We start from the raw sequence: 15,296 nt of genomic DNA, 5'->3' as shown, positions 1-15,296 counted from the left end.
ATTACTTGGCCTGGGGGTGACAAGGATGGCGGTAAGGGTACGGGTAAAGTACTTCAAAGACTTTTCGTTCGAGACGTGTTTTGAGTTTTATTCATTCGTCCTGTCATGGGACTAGTTGTCTTGAGATTTTTTTCGCGATTTTAATAAACTAAATGTCAGATCGGTTCGATACATGTCTTTCGTCAAAACCTTGCGTCGTGTATTGTCAAAATTGATCGGTGTTTTCGAGGGCCCTCGTGCCGATCCGAGCACTGTATGACTGGAGGAGAGTACTGGAGAGTACTAACTAACAGTTCAAAGTGAGAACGCAGAGATCGTTCGGTTCGGCGTGGTTTCTGATATCTCTCATCCTTTCAGGGGAACAAATGTAGGTCTCCTATTCTAGAAAGTTATTTTTAAGTTTCAAATGCCACCGTAACTTGTGAATGTTGATAATTGCTATGTCTCTCTAGAATCTATCGTGCAGGGCGGCGGCCATTTTGTTTCATGTCTGTTTACGTTTATGGCTGTAGGGCTTCGATAGCAATTTTCACTGGGACGAACGGCTACAGCGTTTTGTAAATCATCGTCGCATTCCTGCGTTTTACGTTTTATGGCAAATATTGCCAATCAACCGAAAATAACAACTACAAAATTATATTCGCGGTGTCATTTTTTTGTGGCTGGTAAGATTACATTAACTTTCGTGTCACAACCAGACCCAAGGAGGCAAAAACTTGGGGGTAAAATCGAAGTGTCCGGGATACTTTTGTTATTGTACAAAGTGACCTTTTCGTCTTTTCTTTTAGGAATGCTATGCAGGGCATGTCAGAAGTTCAACATTAAGTTTTTGATGTCCTCTGTTTGAGAATGTTAATAAAAATACTGATCATGTAAAGCAAATGCGTCTTGTATTAAAAGTAAGATGTCCAGACTTCAGTGTAGTTGCAGTTGCAAGTAGAGATCCCATGATACATATGCAAAAATCATGCAAATGATATGTAAATAGTATGCAAATTAGCCGCCACCCTATTTCAAAATCCTGGGGAGAACACTGAACTGTGTTAGGCAAGAGAAAGAAGCTGATTTAGAAAGAGCTTGGTTTGGTGAACATTCGGTATTTTGTTCGAAAATCATTCTTTTATTCACAAGCAGCAGACCAAGGGACAGTTCAAACATGATGTGGCACTGTGCATGCCTCATTTCTCCACATGGTATAATTCAATGTTCTAACTCCATAACAGTTAACATGTGCGTTTGAATGAAGATCTCAAAGTAAATTGTTGATTACCGATGTCTGTATCCATGACAGATCCATTTACAGGCACCTGTGATACAAGTCATCAATAGATGCAGTGTAATTGTAAAGGGCTGAAACCTGGGGAAATTTTAACAGCTGGGTTTGATCCCCACTAGTGTTACTATGGTTACTCTGTGGAATATCAATGGCATCATATACTGTATGGGAACGTACAATTTTGATCAAGACATTTATAGTCACAGCTTTTAATTTGCTCATTTTTTGAAAGCAATGACTATCTCCAGGTCTACCAAAGTTGGAAGTTGGTCTGGCTTGGGTCAAATTCATGGTTTTTTACCCCAGAAAGGCATTTGTCATAGTGAAGTGACAACGACCAGAAAAATCTGTTGATGTTGTTACTGTACCTACAAAGGACAACTGACCCTCCAGGTGGAAGTGTTGTAACCGATACAGAAACGACAAGAACTCACTGAATAATGGACTCTGGGAAATTCTAGATTCCAATCTGTCGACACTGGTATCATTAGAAAGTCATACTCAGTGTATCAAGGTGTGCATACAGTATTCTGATAGTAACTGCCTCTATCTATATATTCCTTTACTTTTACCTCTGTAAAGTTGCTTAGCTATCATTTGAATATCACATGATAATTGATATTAAATCAGAAGTGTTTTCAGCAGTAAAGAAGATCACTTTAGTACAATTTTTCATGCTGAACTGAAAAATCCAAAATTATTATGCCATTGGTTTCTCATGTCGAGGTAGCATCTACCTTATGCACAGTATTTGATAAGACATTCATAGAGCATTTTCAGTGTATGATACAATGGACACAAAATAATATGGTATGTAGAAAGATTCAGATAAACATTTGTGTTGAAAAAAATTACGAGCATCATTGGAGAATGTTGCCATGGTGATTGCTGATCACAGTTTTGGTATTTTTGTCAACTTTATGATCATTTTGAAGGCATGTGCTCCTTATCAGATTTATCTGTCAGTAAATTTATACTTTGTTTTAATACACCTTACTCTTTCAACGGAAAACAATACCATAACAGCACTGTAATACTCTCTAAAATCTGTCTGATTCCTGGGATCAAAACACAGCCTTATCAATAATGCGCTCATTTGTATACCGAGAGAAATCGTCTTACAAAAATACTGCAGTTCCATACCTCACTCGGGTTTCGAAACTATTTCCTTAAATCTTATCCAGTGCAATGCAGTGTGAGAGATTATAGCAATTTGACGGATGTGGTGTGTGACGGAATATTTGCAAATAAACCGCAAGTGAGAAAATCTGGTAACATAAGAAACTCTGTGCATCCATTGATGACTGTTCCGTGTGCCGAATGCCATTCCGTCCTAACTTTCCAGGTTTATAGAGAGCCCAGTATACCCTATAGAATTTCAGACTCATTTGTTTCATGAAGTATCTAGTTCCACCCTGATCTGCTCTTGCTAAAATACTTTTGAAGGTTATGTATATATTCCTGCTGTTTTGTTAATTAGTACCTGATCTCAATCCACTCCCATGCACACGTCAAACATTTCGTGAACATGATCCACTTCGCAAATCTTACAATCTGTAACTGACTGGGTGATGTCAAGTCATGTGTGGTCACGCTGGATGTTAGATATCACGATTCCCCAATATATTTCCAGCGTTACCGTATAACATTTTGTTAATTTCTAACCAATTTCAATACAACCCCATGCACACGTCAAACATTTTGTGAACGTTCTATCATCTTCAACCAATGGGTGATGTCAAGTCATGTGTGGTCACGCCGAATGTTAGATTTCACAATTTCTTGAATGTCTCACCCCAAATATATTTCCAGCGTTACTACAGAACACTGCATGAGCCATGAATTACAGTGATATATCCTAGGTTTGGAAAAATTCTTTGGACACATGTACGTATTACACTTTCTTCACCCCTTGTCCAGTCATTGTTGACCTTTTACTTCAGGTCCTGTCAATGTGTCTCAAGAGTGTACACATCTGGTGTCTGTCTGGACATAATATGTCAGGGGTGTGGTACCAGATGGAAACCGCACTCAGACATCAAAGCTCCTGTCCCGTGTCCTCTGAAGAGGGGAGGGGGTCTGTCTCACAAATGCAATGGACAAGGTTTCAGCTTTCAAAATGACTAAGACGGGATAAGTAGCGGGAAGTAAGGTTATTGAGAGCTTTATTTGACAGTAAGGAGATTTTTTTGTTGTGAAATTCTGAAATGAGCCGACACACCTGACGTTTCTCCCGTCTCATTGAGAAATGCACCAGGAAAGATTTCATTGACTTTTTGTCCTTTCAAGGAAAACGCTTCTCCTTCAATCTATTCCGACACAATTCCATCATAAACAAGTCACATGACCTCTCAATGAGCACACATTACTCCTTTCTTACACCCAGTGCATGTGAGTTCATGTTACCATTACATCCAGAATATTCATGATTTCACCTCCATCACCCTGACACTGAGTCACACAGAATTCCCATTGATCCAAAATTATCACTGAGGGAGTCGTTTGGTGATGCTTTATATATGAGACATTATAACACTGATGTACTGTGGTTTCATTAGCAAATTTCCTTTCTGTAACCATGACATCATCAAAATCCTTCAATCTCAATATCGAAATTAATAACGTCTGACAAGTATTAATGGTTTCAGTTTCGTTGGATCATTTAAGCTACGTCTACATCATTCAATTACCGATATTCAAAAAGTCACGACAGAAGTATCAAATTTAGGAATCTTATGGGAGCGGCACTGATAACTTAATTTTCACAACACTGATGATATTGTTACAATATTCAGTAAGTAAATACTCCACAATTTGAAACTTACTTCTCCCACTTGGCTTAAATAAAACAATCCAAACGCACACTGTGAGTTAGCTTTTGCTGGTTTTCAAATGCAAACTATCATATTTACTGTAACTATGCTATTTCTTCAATGAAAGGGAAGAAATTATGATTTTTCAAAATTTCATGATTTTCATAGGAAGGACAACTGTGGATACACTGCCAAACTGCTGGTTTTTTTGGTGCAAAAAATTATTACTGAATGAGGTGATCATTACAACTGTAGAAGGCTACCAAAACTGAAACAGCCATTCTCTCCAATATAGCTTTTGGTATACCGTGGCACAAAATTGGTGGAGTTTTATTGCATGAGAAAGCCAAATTTTATGTGGTTGCAATTCCAGTATTGATTAGCTTTACAGCCATTTAAACCGCGTCTTTTGTGCTGGAGACACCACTCCAAGGATACAGCCGCCGATTCATCAATATTTAATGCCGGAATTTTTATTCATGTGTGAAGTATCGAATGCTGGCCGCAACTCTTTTGTTTCGCCAAATTTAATATGCATACCAAAGAACAATCACAACACGTACACACTGACTCTCATGTTGAGTCAAGGAGGTTTAGAGATATGTACTGGTACTTCTGATATGGGAAAATGACACTAAAATTGTTTCAAACTCACAATTACTTGCTTCCAGTTTCATCCATGATAACTAAGCTCAAACATATTCTAAATTTTGGATAAATTATCATTCACATACCATATTAGGTGATTTCTCAGTTTTCTAAATAGCAGGTTTTGATAATTCACAGAGTTTGAAGCGCTATTTTCATTGTCCCAAGGCATGACTACAGATCTAAACCAAACCCTCTAATTACATTTTCCAAAGAAAGAATCTGAGGTGTGATGCAAAATTCAAATTGACAGCATGGCTTTATACTCATCACACCCTGTGTCAATTTGTTTTGTTGTATAAATAACAAAGCTTTTGTATAATAAAATAACTTATTAGTTCAAGCAAGTTTCCGTCATTATAATATACAAAGGAGTGGAAATACCTTTAATTTTTGGCACTTCAATCAGTAACTTAAACTATCTTTTTTATTAAGGTAGTACGCACCCTCGAAAATGAAAGACTTAAAATTTTGCTCAAGCTTTCCTCAATAAAACTTTAAAGCATTCCCTTTCAGAATCAAGAATAAAATTAGGGGGTTTCATGCAAAATTTGATATGTCAGAAACAAATTAGCCCAAATTCACTGTCACTTGAAATTCAAAATGGCTGCCATCCCTGTGTTACATACTAGATATGTAGGGAAAACTTAAATTTTTGATTTTTACAAAACTAAGCTGGTGACAAGTCAGGATACTACATGAACTTCAGAATGAACGCCAACAGGTGGTGTAGATCAAAAACAATATTGTAAAAGTTTGAGAGTCTGAATATCTGTTCCTGAGGCACTTTCTACGCTATATATATAAAACTGTTCCTTGTTAAACGGGGGTAAAATGGCATACAATTCAATGAAATCATGATAAAAATCCTAACTTTCAATTCTGGATAGTATATTAAGTGTTGCCAATGCCCTTCAAAATTAGCTTTTGATGTGAATAATTTGTGTTGACTACTGCATACAATTAAATGAGACAAAAATCCTAACTTTCTGTGCTGGTTTCAATAATTTGAACTACTACCGGCACCCTTCAAAGTCAGCTTCTATGCTTCTCGACTTCAGGGTGTCACTGTAGCTATGAATGTACCTGTTGTATTCACTTCCCAGTCTTTGTTACTTCATTAGTTCTAGTGTTCCCCTACAGACCTGGCCTGTCTTTGTTCAGACCACAAAAAGAAATGCATGTACGGCTATTATGTTCAGAGAGGCAACCTTAGAAAAACACATGCTTTGTATGGGCCGCCCTGTCTCTATGTTTGTACTGAGGTGGACTGTTGAGATTACATTAGGTCAGGTTAGGTCTGAGTGGACAACTGTGTTCTGACTTGTGTCTATGGCAAAGCTGATCACCAGAAAAGCAATAAACACAAGTTGACATGGGGACTTCTAGCTTTTATGTATGACACTATCTCAGATGCTATCTGTATCATACATGTGTGTATACACAAGGCTTGAATGCAGCTTTGCTGGTATTCCAGTCCTGCAAATTCGCAAAAATGGTGTAGTTAATACCCACTTTTTCAGTTATTTTGGCATAAACATTTTGCATATGATCATCATCCCGAAATTATTGAGATTACCTCCATACAACAAAATAAACACAAAATAGACACAGCTCAATCTAAAATTGTGACAGAATTATAGTGAATGTTCAAATCCGTGCTTCAAGTTTCATCATTTTCCAGAGGCAATTTGAATACAAGTATGCCTCATATTGAAAAACATATGTTCTTTATATAAGTTACAGATTGCATGTTTCCCCTTGAGAAAAATGCAATATAGCACAGACAAAATGGTTGTTGCATGTCATCAACACCAAAAGATGACCACATTTTACTCAATCATATCATATGTATAAGCACACACATTTTTTTTTTTCAGTGAAAAGAAGAGATGGTACAACTGTCATCTAAACTTGCCTGCCCTGGGGTAGCAACAGCATAAGCTTTTGGTGAAACACTGCAAATTACTTTCTCAAAACATATGACGCCAAAGTCAAGACAACAATTGCTTACGTACCTAATATACCTAAAACACCGGATGAAAAAGTTGAAAGTGAAAGCAAAAGAGTTAATTAGTTATGAATGGGGATTAAAGAAGCAATTAACACCTGGGTTCAAGGTATGTTGTTAGGGTTGTGTTAAAATTCTAGACAATGCCCCGAGGGTTTATTGTCAATTAATTAACACTGGGGCCTGACTGACTGACTGGCAAACATTGAGACAATGCTATAGTGATTTTAGTTGGAATTCTAACCACAGTGATTGGGTGTGACTGTGGGATTATTTAGTCATACTCCAGTAGATCAAACTTTGCTGTAGAAAAATAGTGACAAATTTGCATTTACAAATGTAAATTAAGCTTCTTGTAAATAGCACACACCTTTGAAAAATATTCACCTCTTCTTGACTTTATGCAACGAAAGTTCCTCAACCTACTACTAGTGTGCGGAGATAAGTGTGGGGTCTGGTACAACCAATGAACGCAAGTCAATCTATCACTAAGTGTTGGCATGAAAGCAAATGTGAGCTAACCCTCATGTTGCAGGCAGTGTGTGGAGAGATTGTGATGTGGAGGTCTAATACAACAAAATTATGCAGTTAGATCTACCCATTAACCCAAACATGACATTTTGAAATTTCTGATATATACCAAACCTAGACAGAGCTGGTGGCATTCTACAAACCGGTTTACAGTTCAGCTTCACACATGCAAGCACATGGCTCTCTCATCGGTGTGTCTGATACGTTGCTCAACACAGAACTCATGGACCTGGCCACGACATGTCAAGTGTCGCAGGGGACGAGGGCTCTTCAACACCAATCCTCCAGTGAACTTTGAACTTTTAGCTGCGCCATTTCATTTGTTATCAGTTAATGCTCCTAATCTGAGAGTGTCAAGAGATGTTGAGTGGATGTAGATGTACTGTTTCAGTCACAAAGAGTTTTGAAATGCTCAGGTAACCTTCAAGGACACTTCTACATGGAGTAGGCTTATCAATGCAAACACATTTCATACCTGAATAACCAAGTAAATAACTGGTGTATTCCTAACAGATATACACTGCTGCTGATCAGGGTATCTGAATTGTTCTTTCATTTGATAAAATTCTCTGACGATAATAACATTGATTAAAACATGGAGGTATAAACAAGAAACCACATTACTTGACTACAGCTCAAGCTTCACTTATGAATTTTTTCATGATTGAATATTTTATCAAAAAAAGGAATGAAAGAATTTATTTTCAGAGCATTGCCAGGGATACAGGGGGTGCATGATGCTTGGTCAAGTGAGGTGCAAGCTTGGGGTCAAACTGAGGTCAGGTAAGGTGCAAGTCTGGTGTCAGTTTGGGGTCAGTCTTGGGTCAGGTACGGTGCAAAGTTTGATAAGGTATGTTGCATGCTACAAATTCTATGTAATTTCTGTCCAGTGTGAAAACTTTAATTTTGTGAAACCAAGCATAATGTGACAGAAGCAATGTGACATCCATGATACAACACAACTGATGCAAAAGTTGTACCATTAAAAAAATTTGGTAAGCTCAACAATCCAGACCTGTTTTTAAACTGTTTGCAACATTTGTTGAAGTATTCATACAAGGCAGGTCATTGTACTTCAGAACATGGGCATCAGTTAGTACCTATCACTAAAAGGATTCCATACAAACAAGTATTTGAATCTCAGAAGACATGTCTTGAACTGTCCCCCTGGGTTGACAATAAATTCACCAGGAGTGGTAAACAGCTGTAAACAAATCCTGACATTTGGGGAAATTTATCACTGAGATTTGTGCCCAGAGTTAGAAAACCTCAATTCATGTCTTGAAAAGAGAGACAGTTACACCGACATGCTCAGAATACTAATCATAGACTGGGCCACATGTCGTGCCAATGAATCCCTTCAAAAACCACATGAATTTCACACAAGCAGATGAGAAATTTTTGACATATAACAGTTCAGTTTTTTAGAAGTACGGTAAGGTTTTCGTCAACAGGCTGTGGAGGCATGGACCACCCATCCAAGCTACTTACCATGTTGGTAACCTGACATAGTCAATTTGTAAAACAATAGAATGTGCAAATTTGTAACAGTTATGCTGATTATAGCCACATCACTAGAATTTAGGGCCTTTGACAACCCTGCCTTGTCATGTGATGTTAAGCCACATATGAGAAACAGAGATGAAACAAAGGAAAAAATTCAATAGTTCCTTCACCAATCATGGGATATCAGATGGCCAATGTTCGGAACCATATATACAGGTAATTCCTCTACTCTGCATATTTTCTAGGAGAGGTTTACAGACTACATTATGGACTTTAGGATGTAGTCAGGTATATTGTTTCAGTATTGTCACAGCCAGCATCAATTTGTGATATAGCTCTGGCTCAGAATATGTTAAAACTTTTGTCAGCTTGCCTGCAATTAATTTGTCTAATTTCTTTAATTAAATTTACATCAACTGGTAAAAAAAAAATTCCCATTGCTATGATGACATACCAACATGTAGTCGTACCTTACTATCAAAATAGGTAACTGACTGCAACAGATGCACAAGAGGAATTTCAATGATATCTGGTTGAAATCACACATTGTAAACTTTGTCATGCATACAGACTGAGTAGATAAGATCATCTTTACATTCCTCATACTACAATAGACTACAGACATCTTAATCTCATAGCTTTGATAAACTGCAGTAGCCATAATTAAAACCTCTGTCATAATCCATCATTGTCATGGCAACTAAGCACGAGTTAGCACCTGCTGTTCCGAGATAATTCAAGGAATCAGAAAACTTCAATGGCACATTCCTGAATAATAGATAGAAATTTCAAAGATTTGGCTTAAAAATAATGACGTCATACCCTTAAACTTTGTAATTACTACGAGATGTCCCCTCTATAGATGGACAACAGATCAGTCTGGTATAATTCCATCTGCATTACTTTGTGAAGTGAAATCATTGACTGCAAGTCAATTACCTATCTTGATACTAATACTGAAGTGAAATCATTGACTGCAAAGTTCTCAAAAACTGATGGACTGTGAAACCTATCAAACTTTTCACTGCTCGACTCATCTGCTCCTGCATATCTGGGACTGCAGACCACTTACATGTAAAGAAACCATGGAATCTGTTTTTACGTCCATGGTAGATAGCTTGTAATAATGGCCTATCATTATCCACCATGCTATTTCAAAGTAGTTCTCACAGAGCTGATATAAGACATTGCTTCAATATTGACATTACTAACTAAACACTGTAAAATTTACACACCACAAGCAGACAGCTAGGGCATAAAATCCAAGCAGATATCGAAAGGCAACATTTTGGAGTATAACATAATTATAAAACAAAATACTGGCAAAGGTCAAAACTTTTTGTTCCAATCACATGCAATAAGTATGGTAAAATTGCTGATCTCAACTACCAGCACTCAGGCTGGGCTGCATGAATATGATTGATTGATCCATATTTTTCAACCAAGAGATGCACAAAACTTGCAAAAAAAATGAAATGTCTTCTAGTCTGCAGAGAAGGTTGTCTCCCAACAAATTGCCACTTACAGCTGCCTTGGATTTAGCTAGACAAAGGAACATGTAATTAAACCAATTGATTTGCATGTAAATTATTCTTTGTCCACTAATTGGGCAAAGACACACTCCAAATGTCCTGGTTCTGTTGATACCATGGTCTTTGTTATGAACTCACCAATGGCTCTCCTCTCAAAACCAGATTCTGAGTACACAAATATAATTAATTAACAATAGTTTCAGCATGACTGACTAGCAACAGCTGCTACTCCAATACACAATTTGTATTTGCTGCCTGAATCTAATTCTTTAAATGCTATAATTTTAAATTTGTTGGGGAATAAAATACATGTAATGTGGAATAGCTGTTCATTGGATTTATAGTAGAACTGTTAGATTTGAATATTTTTGACTTAAAACAAAATTAACACTATAATTTCAACTACATGTATATAAAGGTAAAATCCTTTTCGTGCCATTTTACCAATCGCCATCTTACATATTACTCCATATTCAAGTTCGAATTCATGCAACTGCAGACCTGTATGGAAACCTAACTCATGCAAAGTGCCTGCAAATCTTACTAATCTGGTGTAGTTACCTCTGTTTCTAGCTCAGAGCCAAAAATAAAACTATAGATACAAAGGCTCAAAAAACCTCCAGGGTGTATCCTGCACTATGCAGGTACTGAGACACAGATTGCCACTGCAGGCCAATGTGCACATTGTACAACAATACATGTAAAAACCTCTACTGTGAGATCCTTTCTTGAATGAGAAAGTGCCTTATGCCCTCATCCCCCCACGGAGTAATTAATGGGCGTGCCTGAAGTCATGGGTTTTTGGATATTTCTTTGTTTGGCAAAGCAGAGGATAGGTCCCCGGGGTACAAACACTGACTTGTACCTCACTCTCAGAGCTTAGTGTATGTCACTTAGACCATGGTCAGACAAACACTGCATGTTGGACTTGCTCACTGGTCACTATGCATTGATCAACCTAATAATAGCTTTCGTTTTGAATCTTGCTCAGGTTGGTGTATGCTGCGTAGCTATACTGGCTTGCCACAACAGAGTGCCTAGTTTATTCCTTAATAAGCCCAAAAACTTGAGGTAAAGCGCAAAAGACTTATGGAATGTATGTACTACATCACATTACTTCACAATTTGTATTAAATCTACTTGCAAAGGTGCTGAAAGATCAGTCAAACATATACTGTACTGCGATTTTAATAATTCATTAAAATGTCTTATAAATTATGATGAGTTCTGCTTAAATTTCAAAAGTTTCAAAATTTAGCTAAATGTAATACAACCAAGTTTAGCTGGCTTATCTCTTATCCGTCGTAGGTGAGCTCTCAATCTTATTCTTCAGACCATGTCCAAATACTCCAATACCCCCGACATTTATAAGACAAGCTAACCATGGATGTATATCTGAGAAGCACATCCATGACCTAATATAGTGTCAGATTTTTCTGCCGATATAAATATTTGAATGAAAACCTGCAGAATAACACAATGACATGGGACATGGTGATAGTGGGACTGTGCATACGATGTATGCCCTGGTAAGTCAGTCTCTTGCCTTGATCAGTTTTGTCTAAATAAATAGACAGGATAAATAAATAAATTGATGTGTAAATGAAATTTTCTTTTAGCCATAACCTTGATGTGACCTCCAAAAATGCTTGTGGTAGGCAGGTAGTGCATGGGCTGTTTATTGTGAGTGTGGCTTTCATCTCCACAAACAAAATCACATTCTCTCTACTTCAGTCTGTCAGGTCCAATGTTGTCATGGAAACAAATCAGACCAACACTTTCTACATATAGAGGGGGTCTTTAAAAGAATTTATTTTACACCGTGATTTCCAATACTTCATTAAGTTTGGGTGACAGTTCTTTCAAACTGCCCTTCAACACTTCTGAACACATTACCTAACCTCCCATTAGACTGTTGAGCAAAGTTATCCATTTTCCAAATTAAATTCATCAAGACTAAACAAATACGAAACATAATACATATATGGGGCAGGGTGTTGCTGAACATTTAAAAGCCACGATCTACGAGTTCGATATCGTATCGTACAGTGCCATTTGTGCAATTGCAAGCTCAGAAAATACCATTCCAGACACCTACTAACTTTTCTGCAGTTCCGAAGCCGACAACTTTCCCAGGCGATTTTGCTATGCTTTGAAAGTTCGGAAATATTTGAAAAAAAAGGTTCTGTTACAAACTGACGAACAAATCCTACAGACTGCTCCCAAGCTTGGACTTTGGAAAATAAATAAATATTATTTTTTCGGCGCAATGTATGACAGAGACAGAACAAACGCATCGTCATGTTTACTGTAAAATTTCCGCTTCTTTCCACGTCGCGCTGTTTCTGAGCGGCCGATGATGTAATAACTGAGTCATCACAAAAAAAAACTAAAAAAATAAAAAAAAACTTTTTGTTTTATGTGCGTTGAAAAGTAACAAAACCTAGTTAATTTTTCCGTAATGCAGATGTCACATTACGCACTAGAATTCGGGAATATCAGAAATAATGCGACAAACAGGGTTACAGCCTGTGAAAGTCGGTCATACTAAAAGGAGTAAATGTGTAAACTCATAGTTTCTCCATTTTCACAAAAGTAAATTTGTGGTCGAGTTACATCGTGTGTATGCAAATTATGATACAGACGTCAACAAACAGTTTACACTTTGCAGACGGCAAAACACTTCGTTGCGAACTCGTGTTAGTGGTTGACCTGGACTTTTCGCAATTGTCGGTTAGTACTTTGATAAACAATAAACGTCACAACCGATTCAATTTCCAATCTTTAAATGCACTAGCGTTCAGATGATTTGAGCTTTTGTAAAACTCAAACGATCGATATTTATATTATCAAGAACGGCTATTGCTGAGTGTATTGGCATTGTCCTCGTCGGTCGGTCCGAAAAACGACGCCGCGGACAGAAGACGTCGCCATGGCGAATTCAAGCTCGAAGAAGGAATATTGAAATTCCCCCAGTTTTCCCGCTAATTTTGACCGGAAATATCGGTGACTCAAACTAACACGCCGCGTTTCTGTGAACACATCCTCGCTAAGGTGAAAGTGCTGTCAGTCCGCCGCTATTGTTGTGGACCAGCAATATAGAGTACTGGCTGGGTCGCTGACTCACATACACACACTCACAGCACAGAACCAACTTACCCAGGCAGACGATTCCAAAACACACGGTCAAATAGCAATTCCATGAAAGCTTCCCCGAAAACATGACATCCAAGTTGTTACAGGCATCCGCGAGAACCGGAGAAAGGATTAAAACGGAGCCAAAGCACTTTCCTAGCAAAGGTCTGTCATAATATGTACACCGGCACGCTCAATATACACCACATCACTCGGTCACACGAATTGCATTGAAAGTGAATATCGCCGAAACGCTTTTCACGTGTTGTATACATTTACAGCCTATTATGTAATTGGCCAATCAGATTACTTCTCTTAGACGCCCTTGATATGAATTAACCAATGAAAGGCCGCATTAGTGATCGTCATAAAGTTTCTTTTGTTATCCAGTTTACCTTTGTGTAGGCGTGTGTCGCCAGTTGTTATTGTTGCCGCGGGCTGCAAATGCAATGCGTAGTTCATTTAACGCCACCGTCGGCCAAGTTTACAACAAACTAGAAAGGGATGAGTTCTTCTTACCCCCTACATTCAGTTACAGACAATAAAATGAAAAGGAGCTTTGATGTACGTTAAACAATAGACATTGAAATCATAATAACATATTGATAATAAAATAATATTTGGACGATAAAGTTGGTTCACAAGCTGCCCATGCGAGAATAAAATCACCCTGCAAAAAAGAAACAGCAGCACACCCCGGCCTGCTTGCGAACTCCACTTTCAGGGCTGTATGGATCGTCGTGCGTATTGACAAAAACAAATAGGGTATGCTGATTACCATGTGGTGGCGCTGTAGCACCCGATTGCAACAGCATAAAATTACTATCTTTAGTATATTTCTGGTATGGTAGCCTCACGGAAAACGGAAATTCGGAAACGGCAGTTTTAAGGAGAAATTAATGATAGACGGATTTACTTATACCCCTAATTGATCTCCGCGCTCTAACGGACGGGTTAGATAAAAAAAGACGCCGTAAAGAGGGACAAGTTGACACCGATTTTTAGAGTGGACCAAGAAAGTATATTTTACAAATATAAGGAGAATAAGCTTACATCAATAGTCACACCTGAGGAGAGACAAAATCATTTACTGATCCTCGGGTTGCCACTTCTAATGTTGTGACTTTACACTGTTTTAATTCAATAAAATAGCCGCAAATACTTCCGCATAATTCATTCAGTCTTTTCCCAGGTAACCGTGAGTTTAGTATTGTCGTTATATGACAAGTATGACTTGAATTGGTCATATATGAGTTCCTTACTCAGGTCCAACAACAGCATCATTCGAAGCATCCTGTTTCTGTTTTTGAGACAAAGTCCTGGATGGTTTATATTTAAATTCACTTTGATCTGGTGCACCAGTAGTGTTGTCACACTGTTCTGTAAACTATTTCGGGACACTGGTAGAAAGGCAAAAACATGGACTCAAAGTAAAATGAAAAAGCTTGACATAAAAGATTTAAACTTCTGAAAGTTTCAGTAACAATAGCTTATCATGAAATACGTGGTTTACAGCACAGTCGTTTGGAGAGCTATTCAGCGCTGGGACTATTCGTCCCATAGACGAGTGTACAGAAGCGAGAAATCTCGCTTCTGTACACTCGTCTATGGGGCGAATAGTCCCAGCGCTGAATAGCTCTCCATACGCTGATACGACTGTGTTTACAGTCTCAGTAAAGTATCGTCTTTGAGTACGCATGCGTGTGAATATATTTACAGCACTGAGTTGTTCAGGTCTTGATTGTAACTTCGGTTCTACGGTGCATATGCCGAGGTAGTTGTAAATGTTATCGTCAGGAATCATTTGCTCTTTGAAATTCACACGAATGGGGGGGGGTGTTTAA

At 38.0% G+C, this 15,296-nt stretch overlaps 1 protein-coding gene across 1 annotated transcript in view; it reads right to left on the bottom strand.

Annotated features, from left to right (window-relative positions):
* Window positions 1–13,690, bottom strand: part of LOC139125899 (protein turtle homolog B-like) — a 56,536-nt gene extending 42,846 nt beyond the window's left edge. Inside the window, exon 1 of the mRNA XM_070691981.1 lies at window positions 13,477–13,690. Coding sequence (XP_070548082.1) covers window positions 13,477–13,540 — 64 coding nt within the window. The 5' untranslated portion in view covers window positions 13,541–13,690. The remainder of the gene's footprint in view (window positions 1–13,476) is intronic.
* Between the last annotated feature and the right edge of the window lie 1,606 nt (window positions 13,691–15,296).

The sequence above is a fragment of the Ptychodera flava genome, assembly GCF_041260155.1.
Source record: "Ptychodera flava strain L36383 chromosome 3 unlocalized genomic scaffold, AS_Pfla_20210202 Scaffold_26__1_contigs__length_13983176_pilon, whole genome shotgun sequence".
Lineage (NCBI taxonomy): Eukaryota > Metazoa > Hemichordata > Enteropneusta > Ptychoderidae > Ptychodera > Ptychodera flava.
The sequence above is the reverse complement of the archived record's forward strand: the minus strand, read 5'-3'. Positions and strand labels throughout refer to the sequence as shown.